This window comes from Caretta caretta, chromosome 9, assembly GCF_965140235.1.
Source record: "Caretta caretta isolate rCarCar2 chromosome 9, rCarCar1.hap1, whole genome shotgun sequence".
NCBI classification, from domain to species: domain Eukaryota; kingdom Metazoa; phylum Chordata; order Testudines; family Cheloniidae; genus Caretta; species Caretta caretta.
In genome coordinates this window covers 53,900,995-53,915,128 of record NC_134214.1, presented here as the reverse complement: position 1 = coordinate 53,915,128, position 14,134 = coordinate 53,900,995, and the positions used below count along the sequence as shown (strand labels likewise).

General features: G+C 49.8%; 1 protein-coding gene across 1 annotated transcript in view; it reads right to left on the bottom strand.

Annotated features, from left to right (window-relative positions):
* RAB6B (RAB6B, member RAS oncogene family) overlaps window positions 1-11,581 on the bottom strand; it is a 126,651-nt gene extending 115,070 nt beyond the window's left edge. Inside the window, 2 exon segments of the mRNA XM_048864737.1 lie at window positions 11,280-11,409; window positions 11,411-11,581. Of these exon segments, the coding sequence (XP_048720694.1) occupies window positions 11,280-11,409; window positions 11,411-11,566 (286 nt within the window). The 5' untranslated portion in view covers window positions 11,567-11,581.
* Between the last annotated feature and the right edge of the window lie 2,553 nt (window positions 11,582-14,134).

Sequence of the window (14,134 nt, the reverse complement as noted above, 5' to 3'; positions counted from 1 at the left end):
ACGCATTCCAGTGTTTCACCACCCTCCTAGTGAAAAAGTTTTTCCTAATATCCAACCTAAACCTCCTCCACTGCAACTTGAGACCATTACTCCTCGTTCTGTCATCTGCTACCATTGAGAACAGTCTAGAGCCATCCTCTTTGGAACCCTCTTTCAGGTAGTTGAAAGCAGCTATCAAATCCCCCCTCATTCCTCTTTTGCAGACTAAACAATCCCAGTTCCCTCAGCCTCTCCTCATAAGTCATGTGTTCCAGTCCCCTAATCATTTTTGTTGCCCTCTGCTGGACGTTTTCCAATTTTTCCACATCCTTCTTGTAGTGTGGGGCCCAAAACTGGACATAGCACTCCAGATGAGGCCTCACCAATGTCGAATAGAGGGGAACGATCACGTCCCTCGATCTGCTGGCAATGTCCCTAATTATACAGCCCAGAATGCCATTGGCTTTCTTGGCAACAAGGGCACACTGTTGACTCATATCCAGCTTCTCGTCCACTGTAACCCCTAGATCCTTTTCTGCAGAACTGCTGCCTAGCCATTCGGTCCCTAGTCTGTAGCGGTGCATGGGATTCTTCCGTCCTAAGTGCAGGACTCTGCACTTGTCCTTGTTGAACCTCATCAGATTTCTTTTGGCCCAATCCTCTAATTTGTCTAGGTCCCTCTGTATCCTACCCCTACCCTCCAGCGTATCTACCTCTCCTCCCAGTTTAGTGTTATCTGCAAACTTGCTGAGGGTGCAATCCACACCATCCTCCAGATCATTTATGAAGATATTGAACAAAACCAGCCCGAGGACCGACCCTTTCTTTTCCCAACACCCCCGTGAGAGGATGGCGTACTACCATCCCCATTATACAGGTGGGGCATTGAGGCCCATGAGATTAAGGCCAAAAGTATCCACTAACTTTGGGTGTCCAATCTGTGATGCCTTGGACCTGGTTTTTCAGAGTACTCAGCATTCTATAGCACTTTGTATTTGCACAGCACAGCTCCCATCGACTTTAGTTGCAGCTGTGAGTGCTCAGCACTTCTGCAAAGCACATCCCAGGTCTCACATCAGGCCCCCAGAAAATGAAGAACACAAAATTGGTGAGCACTTGTGAAAAGTCTTGGCTAAGTGACGTGCCCAGCGTAACACAGGAAATCTGTGTCAGAGAGGGGGAGGACCCAGTTCTCCAGGGCAGCATTCAACTGCCATCACCATGGCACCCTTCTTTCTCTTCCTGCAGTCTGTCTGCCTCGTTCACAATGTGCCTTCCAGGGAGGTAATGGTCAGCACTCAGGGCTTGGAACACCAGGCCTTCGGTAGGGCCCCAAGATGTCTCGCTGCACTGAAATACTCGCATGTACCCTGGGGGAGGTTGCTGCCCCTGGCACCTGTTATCGGCCCCCCCACCCACATGCCTCTCCAACATGTCACTGAATGATATCAGATGGCCTGTACGTGCTCAGGCTTCAGACAAGCCACTTCCTTGACCTCATGTCCCACCCCGTGGCAACAGGTCCAACCACTTGAAGGGCAAGAGACCCTGGTGGGCCAGTCTGTGCCCTACCATGGTTCCATAGCCGCCAGGGATATTAGTGGGCAGCTCCTCCACAGAGCCGTAAGCATGAGTATGTACGTGGCACCGGTCACGAACTGCCTGACACCTGTTCTTTCTGCAGTGAAAGGGAGACCCTGGTGCATATCTATGTGGAGCATGTCAGGCTGCAGACACTCTTCCGGATCCTCTAGAACCTCATACTGAAGTTCTGGATGCACTTTTCCCCACACCTCCTGATTCATGCACACCCATCTACGGCCCCATGAAGTCACAGGACCTCCTTGTCAACCTCCTCCTGGTGCTGTCCAAGATGGCTGTCCATCATATCAGGAAGCTGGATGAAGGGGTTGCTCTGTGACCGTGGGGCCTATTTCCGATCCTTCATCCAATCACACCTCTGGGCAGAATTCCTCTGGGCAGTGTCCACTGACTCCTCAGATGCCTTTGAGGAGCAGTGGGCACTATCAGAGGTTCTCTGTTCCATGTCCCCCTTTGGATCCCTGAGTTTTTAAGCCAATTGGTGATTTTTTTAGTGGCCTGATATGATTTGTGGACTCTTGGAGCTGGCAATCCTGGACTACTTTCTCCTGTGCCCAGGACAGGCCACAGGAACTGGGGGGAAGCTCAGACAGAAGGCTCTTCCAAAGTCAAACTCATTTTCCGTAAAGCCGCTGTGCTTGGGACCATGCCTACTTGTCAGCATTTCAGAGTTTCAAGGTAAAGCTCTGTCATAAAGTGGGAGAATCTGAGGGCCACCAGGTCCCTACCCACCAGAAGTGAATGTTATGGTATTTTCCTTGTCTTGTTCTCCCATACCCAGAGCAGCAAGCCATATTAATATAACATAAGGGCCCGAAATAGCCATCCCATTTCTTTCCGCCAAGCCTACATAAACACAGGCTGTCTGCCAAGGAAAGGCCATAAAATAAAGGCTCATAAATAAATGAAAGTTAAACTCACTGACCTCTCTGCCATAGGTATTTTCTTGCCTTTTCCCTACCTCCATTTGTTTGTCCCCCTTTTCTTTCATTCTGCGCGAGTCCCTTCTCTCCAATATTCCTTTTCTTGCCTCTTTTCTCAGCTCTGTCTGCAGTTTTCTCTTCTCCTTTCATTCCCCCATTCCCACTCCCCACATCCATCATTGTCTAGCCCTGGCTCTCTGCCATGTTGCAATGACCATTTCCAGGGGCTCTGGAATGGGGAGGAGAGGGTGGAAGGGGGAGCAGAGGGCCATGGCCCTCCCACTTTCTACCAGCCGTAAGCACGAGCAAGGGGGGCAAAGAGGAGCGAGCAGAGAGCGAGGTCTCGGGGGGTTGAGGGGATAGACAGCACGGGAGTGGGGTCTCGGGGGAAGGGGCACTGTGAGGCTATGGTTTGGGTGCCTGTGCCCCCCGCCCACACACACACACAGACTTATAGGGCATTTCCGCTGCTCCTGCCCATTTCCCCTTACTCTTCTCCTTCCATTCTTGGGTCCCTTTTCTCCCATCTCCAGGGAAATCCTTTCTCAAAGGCTACCCACAGATGGGAGTGCTGGACTCCTCTCCCCCCAGATACCTTCCCTGGGGAGTTCCACAAGATTAGTTCTTTCCTCTGTCCTACTCCTGCAGTGCTAGGAGAGGTGACAGGTTCCCATGCATTCCTCTCACTCCACTGGCTCCCTACAGATCCAGTGATGTTGGAGGTCTCTGTCCCTATTATAAGGCTCTGAACAGACATGGCCCAGGTTACCTAAATGACCACTCCCCCATAGCTTCTCTGAGGGCCCTCAACAGCCCTGCTCCTTGGGAACAATGGGCTGGCCCTCAGCAAGGGTTTGAAGTGCCTCTGTGCAGGAGACAGGGCTTTCTCATGGGAGCCTAATATGGCATGACAAGGAGTAAAAGAAGGGTGTCAGATGAAATCAAACAGAACTTTGGGGTTGATTGTTATGCAGTGGAGTTGATACGTGTACTACCAACTTTCCCTCAAACTAGTCACATGGTCAAGTGACTAAGAACTAATCATTTGGTCAAATGATTGACAAGGACAAGACATTTAACCAAATGCCCAGTGTTGCTCAATGAGCTAAATAACCACAGAGAGACCAAACTATCATATTTTATTGCAGAATGTCAAATACAAGAGACCATCTATCATCCAGCAACTGCAAATGTTGCAGGAGTTTTGCACTGCTATGTACCAGCGCCCAGCATTCAAGTAACATAGAATATCGAGGTTGGAAGGGACCTCAGGAGGTCATCTAGTCCAACCCCCTGCTCAAAGCAGGACCAATCCCCAATTTTTGCCCCAGATCCCTAAATGGCCCCCTCAAGGATTGAACTCACAACCCTGGGTTTAGCAGGCCAATGCTCAAGCCACTGAGCTATATCCATTGTTACAGTCCAGTTTCTTACCGAAGTATTTCCACCTGCTGGTTTACGACCCTGAGCAGGTTCATTCAATAAGACCCCAAAAGAGGAAGATTACCAACACGTAGATTCTCTCCCAGCGGCATTCTCAGGGTTTGCACCATTTTCTCTCAGCACAGTGGTTTCTAGGGTTCCAGGAGTTATGGGAGAACTTCCCCCCAGTATTGCTGCCATATAACTAACAACAGTGTTTGAAACAGCACCAAGAACACGTCTTGGATTCCTCCCACTGATCTCTGCCTGCAGGTGACCTGGGTGCAGCTAAGCTGTCTGCCACTCTCCCAGGATTCCTTCTACATGCAAGCCTCAACCGCAGGGTTACATTTCTTTTCCTCCAGTGGATTAGTGCACGGCTGCTTCTGACAGGAGCGCTCACATGTACAAAGAAAAACATTACAGTCCCACCAATCGTCACATGTTCACTTCCCAGGCCCATCTGTGGTCAGTAAAATTGAACACAGGACAGCCTGTGGAAAGCAAGCAGAGAATGGATGTGAGCACAAGCGAAGGGCAAGCATTCAGAATGCCACTGGCTATTCATGAGGACTTCTCTCAGCTTCTAAGCATACGCTACCACAGCCAGCCTCCTTTAGCATCCAAACATAAGTGAACAAAACAAACAGGAGCAGTCCCTTAGCTCACCCTTTGTCCTAGGCTGTCAAAGCCTCCCCTCCCAGGGATCTCTGCTGATCCTACTTGTTGCAGCTCCCCAGTCCCAGGCAACTCTGCTCCCTTGCTGGAACACTAGCCCCAGGGCTACCGTCCTGAGCACCTGGCCTCTTGCTCCAGGGACCTATCGAAGGATGAGCACCCCGCTTCTTCCCAGGGACAGTCTGCCCCAATGACTCCTCCTCTTCCTTCCTGCCCTCTGCCAGGCCTTTATAGGCCCAGGTGTAGCCCTGCCCCCTTTAATCGGCTCCACTAGCCCACCTGCTCTGACACAGGGGCACTGGGCCTGGCCTGCTCCCAGGGACCAGCAACCCTATGACAAGGAGTTTATTATTATTTGTCATTTGCATTCCCGTAGCACCTAGGAGCCCCCGGCATGGACCAGGAGGATGCCATGGTGCTAGGTGCTGTACAAACCCACAACAAAATGACAGCCCCTGCCCTATGGGGCTGCCAAACTAATGGTGAGAGTGCTAGCACATGGGAAGTGTGTGTACATGTAACCCATTGGTACTGTCTTCATGGATGTGCCGCGTTCCCCGAGAAAGCATGCATGCAAAAAAAGGAGGAGGGAAGGTTGAGACATCCCCTTTAGCAAGATACTTGGGCATGTGGGTGTGGGGGAAGTTAGGCAAGCTTGCAGGTGGGATAGAGGAGCAAAGAGGTGGGGCTGTAGGAGATCAGGAGGAGGGTATATCTGGATCTCTGCATGGGCTTTGCAACGAGGAGGTGTTTCACCCAAGAGCAGCATGCCAAAATAAAAAATGGTGCAGCTCAGAAATAATGGTGGCATAAATATTATTCCTGGATCTCCTCACAACAACTAAGGGAGAAGTGGCAGGAACGGTTACTGCCAGTCAGTTCGACCCCCCACCCATTCCCAGGACTTGTTATCTTATGTCCCACAACTACTGCTCTGGCTGACTCAATGAAATCCTAGGGGTACATAGAACAAATGAGAGCTGCCAAAATACGGGCAATAGATCATCACAGAAACCCCATTTTCTCCAAAACGCCAAGTGACCTACAGTACGGTAAGTAGCTCATCACTGCACTGAGTCCAATCTTGTAAGTCCCACCCCAGAAACCAGCAAGCACCAGGCAAGAAGCACATTTCCAGCTATAATGGCATTCCAGGAGAGGCTTCGTCAGTTAGCAGTCCTTAAGGGAATGACACATAGCCGTGGTGGTAGCCCCGTGGGGAGACGTATTGCTTTATTCTGCTCTTTGGGGCAGCGGCCTGCTCTTACCTGTGGGTCTGTACAGCATGCCCAATGGGACCATGACTGGAGCCTCTATGTACTGTCACCCTATCAGTGCCCAAACATCTTCCATTTGAGGTAGTGGAGCTATTAGACAGTAAACTAGCCAATCCGTCATAGACACCACATGTTCTCATATCAATGGACCTGCAGTGAAAACTATGTGAATTCATTGTTTGGATATTTATAATAAAGTGCATCTATAACCCATTTCTGGAATTGCCCATTACCTGAAAACTTTGGCACTAAATGTTAAATTACCACGACACTCTGCTGGAGACAGACTGTGCTAAGTGTCACCAGGAAAGCTGAACTGATTTTTAATGAAGAGGAAATTAATGTACAAGACCGCAGGTAAGGAAAACAGGGAGTGTGTGGAGAAAAACGTGCTCAGAACACCTTTGGCGTCAACCATCCCACCCTTCTCCACTGCTCCTTCCCACTGCCCCATGCACACTAAGGGCCAACCAGTTTATTCAGGAAGCTGTCTTCTTTAACCCATTTTCTTAAGAAAGACTCCCATGGTCTTCACTGGAACCAGTGCGTGAGGTTAGAACACGTGACTCTCACCCTGGAGTCAGTGCACAGGGTTAGACAGAACAATGCCCATGGTGAGGGAGTGGGATTCTTATGCCAGAGCTGACACACAGGGTTATTGCACAACGGACTCTAAGTTAGGGGGAGCTGAGGCACAAGTCTGCACAGAACAACGCTCATGCTGGAACTGGATTCTCACAAAGCACAGATTTCTGACTTGTGATGCAAAGCCAGAAAGCAGGTGATTGCACATTACTGGGCTGGATTCTGCTCTCAAGTGGGTGCAAATCAGGAGTCATTTCAGGAAAGGCAATGAAGATAAACTGGTATAAAACCAGTGTGAACAGAAAATGGGACCCACTGTGCTTTACTGATCCTGCCAGCATGCAGAAAGGCCTCAAACGCTCCAGTGCTGAAGCTGCAAGGAGGGGGTAACAAAAATTATGACACTTTCTGAGGCCCCATCTAGCCTCTAAATGTTCCAGGCCCTAGAACCAAGATGCTCAGAGTCTTTCAGTGCTATACATGCAATGGGCCTGATTCTGATCTCCAGTGTAATGCCATTGATATCCATGGAGTTACTCCTGATCCCCAGGCATGTAAATGGATTCAAAATCAGGCCCACCTGGTTTCTAATTCCTCTGGTGGCGGCATGTACAGCTGACCTGAAAACTGGATGGGAATATTACTATAAATAAGAATCAGTGGGAGGAAATGAAAGTGTGAAGCTAATCTTGTTGCTAGTTTAACAACCAGTTGAGCGTCGTGTGTCTTACAGCCCGTCCCAGAAAACAAGGGGTTGGTACAGCACCACAGACAGAATCAGCCTTAGAGCCTCTGAGCAAAAGTGCCAGGATCTCCCTTTAACGCAGAGATGCCCATGGATGCACGTCCTCTCCTGAGTGGACAGAGAGGACACTTGCTGAGGACCTGGCACTCTGTCCTGTGAACACAGGGCACTTGGTAGCCAGCATGCTAGATGGATGGGGAAAGGGCAGTGACTTCTTTTGCAGGAGTCACCGGAGGTCACTTGCAACCACCATTGCCCCTCCTCCATGTAGCTACTTATTTCAAACGCTTCTGAGAGCTGGACCTAGATCAGCTGTATGCCCTGTTACAACTGAGCTCATACGGCCTTTGCTCAATAGCACTTCAGTCAGACTACAGTCACTGCTTGGGGGCATCTCCCTGCTCTGGCTCTGCTGGGATGCACTGGATAGGAAGTTTCATGTGAAAACAGAAAGGGGGATTTTAATCATTCCTGTTTCCCAAAGCAGCCCGTGGAAGACCCTCCAGTCCACAATCAGACTCCCGATCCACTCATGGGCCTTATACAGTGGAAATGGGATCAAGGGTGTGACTTGCATGCAATAAGGAAGGATTGATTCAACTGCTTCTCATGGCTCTCCCTGGCTCACATTCTAAATGTGCTGTTTAATGTGCAGATGGGAGACTTATCCTGAGAGAGGAATAACAGTGATTTGTCAGACAAGGGTGTATGTGTGTATGTAAATCATTCATGCAAGACCCTGCAGCTGCAGGTCTTAGATTCTGTAGTCCCTGACCCTACAACCCTTGCAAAGGCTTTTGGTAAAAGGGGGCCTAGAAAAGAAAATGGCCAGCCCAGGCTCTGTACATTACATCACGGAGTAGGTTTCTCTAATGAACTGTTCCTGTTTGAAAATCTGGGGCAAATGTGGATCTGAACAATAGAAATACTGCCACAGTTGTAAAGAAACCATTTCAAAACAGAAATAATGGGAGCAAAGTTAAGCTTTGGAAGTGTTCATTCCAGATTTTATACCATTTTTCTGTAAAAAACCAAACCAACTAACCAAACCACCCTCTCTATATGAGGTGATAAATATACTTCTCCCCTTAGAGACATATTTTATTGGAAGATGGTTACTATCTCTGATTGTCAATCGATACTCTTGCAAGAGCACTTAAATCACTTTTTCCCCCTGATTTTTCTTATGATGCAGCACTGGAGGAATCGTTAATGCCATAGAAATGGTAAAAGGCAAAGGTGCTCAGATACTCTGGGGATGGGCAACTAGATAGAGAGATAGCAATTTAAAAGGCAACACTTTTGATATACAGACGACCTAGCTCAATGCAGCCCGATATGTGGGTGAAAGCTTCTCTGGTGACCTTCTCTATACAGATCAGAAGCACCTTTCAAGGTAACACTCCTCAACCTCAAATCACAGGCTGCCTTTGTCTGGAAATTGGTCAGCAATGACTGTAGCTTAATGAGTTTGTCCCCCATTCTCTGAAATTCCACACTGGGAACAGAAGAAAAGATGAAATACCATTGAAAAGCGGACTGATTTCAATTACAGCTGCGCTTTCGACAGCAACTATCAGGCTGTGGTTTGCGAACCAGCAAGTAAATGACACATATATTCAGAATGTGGGGTCTGTCATTAGAGGAAGAATAATGGAGACTGCAAATGGAAGGTAAGGGGTTCTCAAATGGAAAGGTCTGAGTAAAGTTCATGGTTTCTGTACATAAAGGAACAATATACAGCTGTCTCCTTTCCCTATTCACTCACAAAGGTCTCAGGCACTGGGAGCACAGCTGCTAATTTGGAGGGAGTGTCTGCATTTGCTGCTTTGCTGATTGATAGTGTAGAATCCATGACTTCAGAGACCCCAGTGGGTTTTTCAAAAGTGCTCACTGTAGACTCTGTTCCCACCCAAGTCCCTGGGGAAACTCCAATTGGTTTCAGTGGGAGCTTAGGCCAGTGCTGAAAATCTCACCCTGTGGGTTTTCAGTGCTAGATAGCTGAACAAGTCAGCCCTTTAGAGGGACCCCTTCACTGCCCTCATGGCTTCCCACACACCCCAGAGGAAGGTAAGTAAGTTGCTACAGGCCTATGAACAATAGCTGGTAACAGCCCTGTGAAGGGTGTTAATAAAGTGACAAAGGTGGGAAAGAGTCTTTTGTTCTTGCTTATCTGCCCCCCCCCCCCCCCACAGGGTGGGTCAAGTATGGAGAAGCTCAGGGCAGGGAGGAAAAAGGATGAGAAAACTGATCATCAGCCAGGAGTTCTTGTTTTGGTTCTGCATGTGCATACGCAGCCCGGTCATTTGGTCTCTCCTCCACGTGACACAACATTCATCCAAGACAGTCAAAAATATCATTAAAAATGCATAGCTCTGGATGATCTTCACACCATTCCTGAGCTCCTGGGGCAGTCCAGCCCCCCTTCCCAAACCCATATTGCTACATCTTGCACTTTTCCATCATGACACGCCCTCCGGTCACTACAAGATTGTTCTATTCCCCTCCCCCTTACTGCACATATGACAAATACTGTTCTCTAGACATTGCAGCATCTTCTTTGTCAGAATCAGAAACTCCTGCACACCTGGGAGCCCTACACGCGTGCGCCCATTGAAGGAGGGGGCAAACTGGGGAAGGGGAGCTGCTCTGGGACGCTGTCCACCAATGAGAAAGAAATGACAGGAAATAGCAAAGCCGTAAATAAAGAGGGCATTGCAGGATGGGCAGCATGTAGCATCCTGCAACCTTTTGTTCCATCATCCAGGCTTGGGAAAGTCAAGTTCAGCCCTAAAGAGAGGGAAACTGAACATGCTGCTCGCTGCCAAGGGATCTGGACTACAGAGCATCTTGAAGCAGACTCCTGCTGGGAACTCCATCTAATCCACTCTGTCATCAATGCCAGACATTTACCTTTATCCTCATCCCACCTCCGCCCCTTCAGAAAGGCACGCTCTGCACAGCATAATTAAACCATGAGCTGCAGCCATGCGATGTGGGTCTCATACAGAGCCAGCTCCCTCTTCCCCAGTGCTGTAAACCAAAACCATTAAGGACATTATAGGATAATCACTCTGCCCCAGAACCCTCCCAGGTTTCCATGTGAGCTCTCCTTATATTGTGCAACAAATGCCTTTCGTTTGACAGCCAGGTGGCACATCAGAAGCAGGGAGCCAGACAAAGTTTGGTTACAGAAGAGCCACTGCTAGGCTCAGGGATGGTAGACTCCCTGGCAGGAGGCTGTGAGCTGGGGGGATATTAACAGATAATTTTATGGCCAGGTCTTGCTAACTTGTTACACCCCCGGAAGGGTTTTTAATATCAATATAGGTGGGTGGGGGAAGGGAGGCCGCAGCTCAGGCACTTGGCAAGCATCAGGGTGTGTCTCCTTCTCCTCTCATCTTTATTTTCACATCCAGCTTCTACAAAGCTCAGCAGGGCTGCTTTACACCAGACTGTCCAGTACAACCCCCACCACCCCGTATGTGCTAAGACATGCCAGCTGCTTGAGAGACAATCCAATAGCCACCAGCGCGCCCCACAAACCAACCCACCCACCCCAGGAAAGGGGCAGCCCTGGAATTCTCTGCACCCCCAGGGCTGCGGACAGATGCCTGTCCCTGCTCCACCAGAAAGGAGTTCAGCTACAAAGGGGAATGCAAAATAACAATAAAGTTCTTGAGCAGGCCCCTTGGGCAGGACCCCGGTTTTACTAGCACTGGGTCATTGATCCTGCGGTTTCCGTTTGGCCTGAGCCCTCCGCTTGGAGCAGGGATTGCAGCTCCATCCCCGGACGCCTCCCTATGCAGCACAGTCCCGCAGCCCGAGCCGCCCTCCCCAGGAGCCAGTCCACCAGGGCAATGTGCCAGGCGCTGATCCCGGGTCACTTTCAGCCGCGCCCCTCGGCACAGCTGCCCCCCTCCCGCACCTCGCTCCCTGGGCACGGCCGCAGGATCGGGGCCGCCCTCCGCAGCCGCAAAGGACACGGGGGGCGCAGGCTGCAGCACAGGCAGGGGCCGGCTCCAAGGGGACCCCCCCCCCGCCCCAGGGACCGAGCCCCAGACTCACCGCTCTGCTCCCCCAGAAAAACCAGCTTGAATTTCCGCAGGGGGTTCCCGAAGTCTCCTCCCGCAGACATGGTGCCGGGCATGGGGCAGGAGGGGGTCCCTGGGCGGGAGGCGGCTCCTTGCCTTCCCTGAGCTCGCTGGCCGGCGGAGGGAGCTGCCGGGCGGGGCCGGGACACGCCGGAGTCGCTCCGAAGCGATGGGGATGCTGGCGAGCACCGCTCTCTGCCTCCTGTATCTTCGCTCCCCCTCCCCGGCGCCTGCGCTCTGGCTCCCCGCTCCTGATGTCATGCTGGAGCAGCAAGCCAATGCGGTGCTGCAGGGAGCTTCGCCGGCTGCATCGGGGCGGGCAGGGCTCCTTGGGCAGCATCCCCCGAAGCCCAGCGCCGCGGCCTCACCGGCCCTGCTAGAGCCAGCTCCGGCTGCAGGGGGGCTAACCTGCAAAATGCTGCCTCACCTGAGAGAGGCTGGGAGGGAACAAAGTGACTTCGGGGCTGTGCAGCAGCAGCAGATAGTCGGGGGTGGGGGTGGGGGGAGAAGTGGACAGAATTACCTCCTCCCAGAGCCCCCAGTTCAACACCCCCTGCTCCACACCAGCTCACCCTGCATGCCCAGACCAGAGCCAGCCTCCTTCCTTCCCCTCCTCCTGCCTAGGGAAAATAAAGGCTAGGCACAAGCATCTCCTTACTGCCCCAAGGTGACCAATGCTGCACTGTTTAACAGGAATAACAAACCCTACAAAGGAATAGCACCCTGCACTGCTGAAGTGCAACTTGTTGGTATCATTAGCATTATAATAGGGCTCAGAGGCCCCCTGGTGCTAGGTGCTGGATACACCCATAACAGCTGATCTCTGCCCAGTTTACACATCAAGGCTCTGGGGCGACCATGCAGTATCATGGGCTAAATGGAGAAAAGAAGTATTCTCATTTTACGGATGGGGAGCCACAGGTCAGAGAATTAGTGACTGTCCAAGATCACATAGCAAGTCCCTGGAAGAGCTCCTGTAGCCTCTTAGAGACCAACCAGCTACCTCTGGGGTGGAATGCATCAGTTATTTAACCACACATGGGAACACCACCCCATGGTTCATGGGGTGTGTGTCATATATGACTGAAATTTCAGGGTGAATTTGAATCGTGAGCTCTGGAGAGGCACATTTTAAAAAACGAACAGAAGGGAGTCTGCCTCAGCGGGGTGGAATGGAATAAGCCAGCTGGAATGTGGCCAGGTAGCACTGGTAGTCTTGAAAAAGTGACAGAGCATCAAGACTGTCTCAGAAGGAAAAATGCCACTATCAAGTTAACCAGCACCACTAGTCTTTGGGGCTCCCATGCACCCAGTTACCAGGCCCAAACCTGCTTAAACTTGTGATGAGATCATAGGACCATAGGGAGGAGTACAATCAACAATGGTATTTTTTTAACACACTCACTTCCAGTGCATTCTGGGAGGCAACTCACTCCTTAACTAAAACCAGAGAATGATAGAAAACAGGGGAAATAATCTAACAGGTCATCGTATCTACACCCTCTCCCTCTCTGCCAGTGTAAGGTTCTCCCCACCAGTGTATTATCAAGGGCTTTGTGCTGTGTAGTTTCAAATGCTTCTGGCAATAAGACTTCCATCACATCCCCTATGGGAAGCTATCACACCTGTGTTTAATAGACCTCTCTGGTAGGAATGTTTTTTATGATATTCAGACAATACTTTCCTTTGCTCAGCTTCAGATCATTATTAATTATGTCTGCTGGAAGCCTCTGAATTCCCCAGCACCGTAGTTCTTCCACACATCACATACTTGGAGGCAGTAATCAGAGCCATCATTTAGATGGGCTCTTCTATTTAATTACATTAATATTTCCTCACCAATCAGCTGCTGCAGCCCCAGAACTCCAGGCTGGGTCTCAGAAGGCCAACTTCCCGCTCCGTGACATGGCATCTTTGTGTCTGTAGCCCAAACTTGCCTGGACTTTTTATCCACCAGAGCACATTGTATGTTCATATTAATTTTCCATCCACTACCACAGTGAGGTTTCTTCAGTATTTCTCCTTGCTAACTAACTTCTTCCTATTGAATAGCAGATGTGGGATTATTTCCCACTGCCCCCCAGTCTAGTAATCTGCATTTTTCCCAGTCAAATATCCTTTTCATTTATTTCCAGTGCTTATTTTTAATTCTCTAGGCCCCTTTATTTTCTTTCTGGGCTTCTCCTAGTCTACAGTGTTCCCCACAAATTTAATTCAGGATGACTTGGCTCCTAATAGAAGATCATTACATAGATATTAACCCAAGTTACTTCTGTTCTTTGTGGTAACCTCCTGGATCCTTGCTCTGTTTATTGATACCCTATGATCACCATTCCTCAGCCTGCTTTAACTTCATCTAACAATGATCATATCCAAGCTGTTTTCAATATGTTTTCCCACTAAGTTTCATAAGGAAGTGTGAGGCACACTTTATGAAAGGCCAGGTGCACGAACCTATTGATTTCAGTTTTTCCTTCCACTGATGTTGATCAAGAAAAACAAGCTGGCTTCTCCAGCATGCTATTCCTTGCTCTCTGGTATTTGCATGGAACATATTTTGCAAATCTGTCACATACGTCAGTCTTCGGATCAGCACTTTTTAAACATATGTGTAAAGTGACACTAAGTAAACCAATGGGATGGGCCAAGTTCCTCCCTCAGGTAAATTCACTGAAGTCAGTGGAATTAGACCATCATAACTCTCAGCCCTTACAGTTTTCCTCACCTCACTATCACTTCCTGTATTTTACCAGAGCGTGACTGGCGGGAAGAAGAAGAACTGACCTGTGCTGGGGATCTTGCACTGTGTTCAGACCCCGGTGAGGTGTC